Source organism: Nicotiana sylvestris, chromosome 12 (genome assembly GCF_000393655.2).
Source record: "Nicotiana sylvestris chromosome 12, ASM39365v2, whole genome shotgun sequence".
Lineage (NCBI taxonomy): Eukaryota > Viridiplantae > Streptophyta > Magnoliopsida > Solanales > Solanaceae > Nicotiana > Nicotiana sylvestris.
In genome coordinates, this window is record NC_091068.1 from 73,423,348 (window position 1) to 73,429,012 (window position 5,665).

Below are 5,665 nucleotides of genomic sequence, written 5' to 3' on the forward strand. Positions count from 1 at the left end.
GATGATGTTATTTTTGAGTCCTTTGTTAGTTGACCTTCTGGTCGTGTTGTTACAAGTTTATTTGTTTTCTCTATATTTATGTTGTTTGCTATTTATTATTCTTATATGTTTACAGTGAGTATTTTTTCATAGCCTCGTCACTACTTCGTCGAGGTTAGGCTCGACACTTACGAAGTATGTGAGGTCGATTGTACTCATAATATACTTCTGTACTTCTTGTGTATACCTCGGTGTTAGTCCTAGCAGTGCATAGAGGAGAGTGCTCGGATCAGATCAATCCAAGAGACTTGAGGTAGAGCTGCACATCGTACGCAGTCCTTGGAGTCCCCTTCCTATCTTATTTTACTGTTTATCTTATTTTGAACAGTTGTATTCTATTTCAGATTATATTTGTAGCATTCTAGTTGTTCATGTACTTATGACTCCATATTTCTGTGATTAGTATAAACAATGTTACCTATGGAATTATTATACTATGTATTTAAAGTATTTTAGTCTTTAACTCTTAATATCTTGCTTTTAAATTGTTAAACTGAACAATTCTTTAGTTAATGTTGACTTGGCTAGCAAAAACTCACTATAATCAATTAAACTACAGTGGTGGTGTAAATTTTTGTGTTGAGTCCTACTCATGAATATAGAAGTGAAAAGAGGGAAATACCAAATTTATGGGACAGTTGCTACAGGTAGGTCCAAGTGGTGTTTGGTTGGTTCATTAACACAGCCCTTCATCCTGTTTTCCCCTGTATATAACACCCTTTTAAAAGTCCCACATCCTCTTCATTCCAAACTCCATACACTCCATCTCCACTATTTTTCTTCCCCTAATAAAAACAAGGGGTTTGTCATTGCGAAAGGCAGTGCAAATGGGAATACCAATTATCTTCCTTCTCCTTGTTGCTCTTTTAGCTCCTCTCTTCACATTCTCAACCCCTGTTCCTGACCCTGAAGTTATAGTCCAAGAAGTTAATGAGTATGACACTTACACCCTTTACTCTTATTCCCCACTTTCATTTTTTGGTCACATTCTTCTTATTATCAAAATTTCAGTTATATAAATTCATAGTTTCAACATTCAAAGTTTATAATAGTTTGCTTATTTTTGTGTTAACTTTTAACGCACCATAACCTTGATCTTGTTAAAGGAGAAAGTAAACAAATCAAGGTTTCTGCGTACTTACATTATGGAGGGTGCGGGCAGGGGCGGGGAGGCCAGCTCCATGACCCTATGCCCATAACAATTTGTGGCACCTCACATTACTATCGAAATTGTATTAGTATTTTTTTCGGCTTCTGGACGGACTATGCTTAGCATCTAGGCAGAGTTAAATTCTTTAACTAAGATTTCAACTTTTTTCTGATTTTGCAGCAAAATTTTCAATGCATCAAGAAGGAACTTAGGCTATTTATCATGTGGAACAGGCAACCCTATTGATGATTGCTGGAGATGTGACCCAAATTGGGAAAAAAACAGGCAAATGTTAGCTGATTGTGCCATTGGATTTGGCAAACAAGCCATTGGTGGAAGAGATGGTAAAATTTACATAGTCACTGATACTAGTGATGATCCTGTAAATCCAAAGCCAGGAACTTTAAGATATGGTGCTATTCAAAATGAACCACTTTGGATTATATTTGGTAGAGACATGGTTATTAAGCTAAAAGAAGAGTTAATGCTGAATTCATTCAAGACTATTGATGGTAGAGGTGCTAGTGTACACATTGCTGGTGGTCCATGTATTACTATACAATATGTTACAAATATTATTATACATGGATTAAATATTCATGATTGTAAACAAGGAGGAAATGCTTATGTTAGAGATTCACCAGAGCATTATGGTTGGAGGACATTATCAGATGGAGATGGAGTTTCTATATTTGGAGGAAGCCATGTTTGGGTTGATCATTGTTCTTTGTCAAATTGTAGAGATGGCTTGATTGATGCAATTCGTGGATCTACTGCCATTACTATTTCCAATAATTACATGACACATCATAATAAGGTAATCAGTAGTAGCGGATGTACCAAGTGGTACCTTCCGTAGTTTTTTTTTTTTTTTTTTTTTTGGGGCTAGTTTTGTGTTACTACTTGCTGTTGTTTTGTGTTTTGGTTTTCTGAATGCATTACCTTTTGCTAGTTTTGTATTTTGCTTTGATTGTTAGATCGGTTTGCTTGTAATTGTCCTTCCCCCGGATGTACCAAGTGGTACCTTTTGCTAGTTTTGTCATGTTGGATCCTTGGGTATGGAAGCATTTTTGCTAGGGATTATTTTACCCCATAATATAGAATTTTCCAATGCGAAAATAAATTTATTCGGGCCTCAATGCGGGCACAGAATATCGCCTAAGAAAACCTCTCAACAATGAATCCATGCTCAAGTCACCAACCAAATAAGGCTTAGCTGTTCAAAATTTCCAAATCATGCCCAAAAATTGTATTTTGCTTTGATTGTTAGATCGGTTTGCTTGTAATTGTCCTTCCCCTCCCCCTTCCTAAGCCGAGGATCTTCCGAAAATAATTTTTCTGCATTTTTAAAGGTAGGGGTAAAGTATATGTACACTCTACCCTCCCCAAACCCTACTTATGGGACTACACTGACCACTGGGTATGTTATTATTGTAATAGCAGATGTAGCCTTTCTGTTCATTTTCGATTGAACAAGTAGTAATTGCAGTAATATTTTGTAAGTACTGACCTTAAATTTTGAATTCGGCTCTGCAGGTAATGCTTTTGGGACATAGTGATTCATTCACTAGGGACAAGAACATGCAAGTTACCATTGCTTTTAACCATTTTGGAGAAGGGCTTGTACAGAGAATGCCAAGGTAAATAATAAAGAAATGTTGGATCTAATATTCTCTGTTGTTGTTTTTTTAGTATATTTATTTGTGTAATAAATGAGACAATATGTTTGTGAGAATTGCAGATGTAGACATGGATATTTCCATGTGGTGAACAATGACTACACTCATTGGGAGATGTATGCAGTTGGGGGAAGTGCTTCTCCAACTATCAACAGCCAAGGCAATAGATTTCTTGCTCCTAATGATATCTTCAACAAGGAGGTAAAAAATACAATTAACTTAACACTTTTGAAGAAAATTTATTTTAAAAGGAAAGAGGGGACTTTTATTGTTTAAAGGTCACAAATGTATTTAACCCAAAAAATATAATAGAAAAGGACCAATTCCTTCTTAAAAACATTTAAAGAGTCAAATGTAAGAAATATGACATTTTTTCTTATTTTTCAAGATTGCAAATTTTTTTATTTAAATTGTAGACCAAGTAGGTGACTAAGTGGGCGTTTGGACATAAGAATTATAAAATTCCAAAAAAAAAAAGTGAAAATGATAGTTTAAAATTAGAGTTATGTTTGGACATGAATATAATTTTGGGTTGTTTTTGGAGTTTTGTGAGTGATATGAGTGAAAATTTTGAAAAACAACTTTTTGAAGTTTTTCAAATTTTTGAAAAATTCCAAAATTCATCTTCCACACTGATTTCGAAAAAAAAGTGAAAAAATTCTTATGTCCAAAGGGGCTATTAATTTCGTGCATTTTGTCACCTTTGTTACTATGATATTTTTTTCTTTTTTTTACGCAAATTTCCTGAGTAGTCACTAGCTACCATAGTTCATCTGTAGTAATTCCAATTTAGTAACATTTGAATAGATTTTTGCATATTGAAAATAAAAATGTTTTTAAATGAGTTGACTAAACTTTGCTTAGCCTACCCTTTGAGGGTATCTATTGCACCAAACTTTGCCTAATTAAAGTTGAAAGGGTCAAATGATAGAAAAGGGTTTCAAGGTTTTATGCACTAATGGTGTACAAATACTCACATAATCAGGTCACATATAGGATAATTATAAATAAACTTGTATGATAAGTATTAACAAGTACCTGATAAAAACAATAAATAATTACATACTCCCTCCGGTCTACAATAAATGATCATTTTATTTCTTTTTTTTTATCCAAAATAAATGTCTATTTACATAATCAAGAAGGAATTACTTTTATTTTACCAATATTTGCCCTTATTTACATACTCTAATGTGTCAAGCTAATAATTAATTAAGGTTTTAGTGAATATATCTTTTTTTCTTTAGGAGTTCTTATTTCCTTAATGAGTGTGTCAAAGGTAAAATGGTTACTTAACCGGAGGGAGTATTAAACTACACCGATAAATAGTACTCCCTCTCTCTCATATTAACCGTCCCGATTACTAAATAGTTGTCTTAAATTATTTGTCATTTTAGAAATTCAAGACAAAATTAATTATTTTTTTCTTGTTTTACCTATAGTAATAATTGTTCTTGAAGATAGAGATAACATATAAATTGAATAAATATTCAACGAAAAGAGATTATATTTTAAGATATTAATAAGGATAGAATAGTTCAATCCCTTTCATTAATTAATATTTTTAATGGGTGTGTAAAAAAGAAACACTACACATAATATGAGACTGTGGGAATAGCAAGGAAGAAGCGGCTCATTAATGTGAATGACCTAGTTTTTAGGTGTCATAGTGGTAGTAGCAACTTTGATAAAGATGGTAAGTGCAGTGAAAAAAGTGGCAAAAATAAAAAGTATGGTTACTTTAACCTATTTGTGTTTAAATGTTGGCTCAATAGGTGACAAAACATGAAGATGCACCAGAAAGTGAATGGAAGACTTGGAACTGGAGATCTGAAGGAGATTTAATGCTTAATGGAGCTTTCTTTACTAGGTCTGGTGCTGGAGCTTCTAAAAGTTATGCCAAAGCTTCAAGTTTAAGTGCAAGGCCATCTACTTTAGTTAGCTCTATTACCCTCAATGCTGGTGCACTTGGCTGCAAGAAGGGCAAAAGATGCTGATTTATTTACTATGATTTTCAATTAGCACTACATGTTGTAATTCTCAATATATATTATAATCTCACTCAATTGCCACATAGTAATGTTATGTGATAATCAAGGCTCAAGTGTGAATACTACTACAGCATTTTCAACTATGTGACCCACCACCCCCTTCCCTACCTACACATTTAACATAATTGTTGTTTTTCTCTCACTTATATGCCTTCCATAAAGGTTACATTGATGATATAGTACTGAAATGATAAAATGAAAAGAAGAATTAACTCAAATAGTCGCTCACTCAATTACTTAAATTGTTTAAAATATATTCACAATTTATAATGTGTTTAAATATTAGCTAATTTTGCTCAAACTTCAGGACATGGCGTCCAAGAGTTTAAACCTAAAAATTCAAACTTCAGGACATTGTGTCCTAAAGTTCGAAAATTGAGTCCAGAAGCTAGAATCTTATGTCCTGGATGTTAAATTAGTAGTTCATAATTTCAAATTAACCACTCAAAAATTCAGGACACTTAGGTGTAAATTTCAAATTAGTCACTCAAAAATTAAGGACATTAAGTTCTGAATTTGCAAATTCAGAATACTTAGTCCTGAAGTTTGGGTGAACTGACTAATCTTTAAATACATTGTAAATTATTTGATATATTTTAAATAAAGGGGTTAAAAGTGAATATTGCTGCACTTCTCGTTTCCGACTTCAACCACTTCTCCAAATAAACGTCTATTTAAGATCGTTTTAGCCTAGAACTATTATTAGTTATAGTCATTTATTGAAGATGTCCTACTTGAGAGGTTTC

The 5,665-nt window shown here is 33.1% G+C and overlaps 1 protein-coding gene across 1 annotated transcript; it reads left to right on the top strand.

Moving 5' to 3' along the window:
• The first annotated feature begins 765 nt into the window (after nt 1-765).
• On the top strand, nt 766-4,999 carry LOC104250118 (probable pectate lyase 5). The gene is made up of 5 exons (XM_009806677.2): nt 766-973; nt 1,370-2,006; nt 2,726-2,829; nt 2,931-3,069; nt 4,644-4,999. The coding sequence occupies exons 1-5, from the start codon at nt 867-869 to the stop codon at nt 4,863-4,865; spliced, it is 1,209 nt and encodes a 402-aa protein (XP_009804979.1). The 5' UTR covers nt 766-866; the 3' UTR covers nt 4,866-4,999.
• The last annotated feature ends 666 nt before the right edge of the window (nt 5,000-5,665 follow it).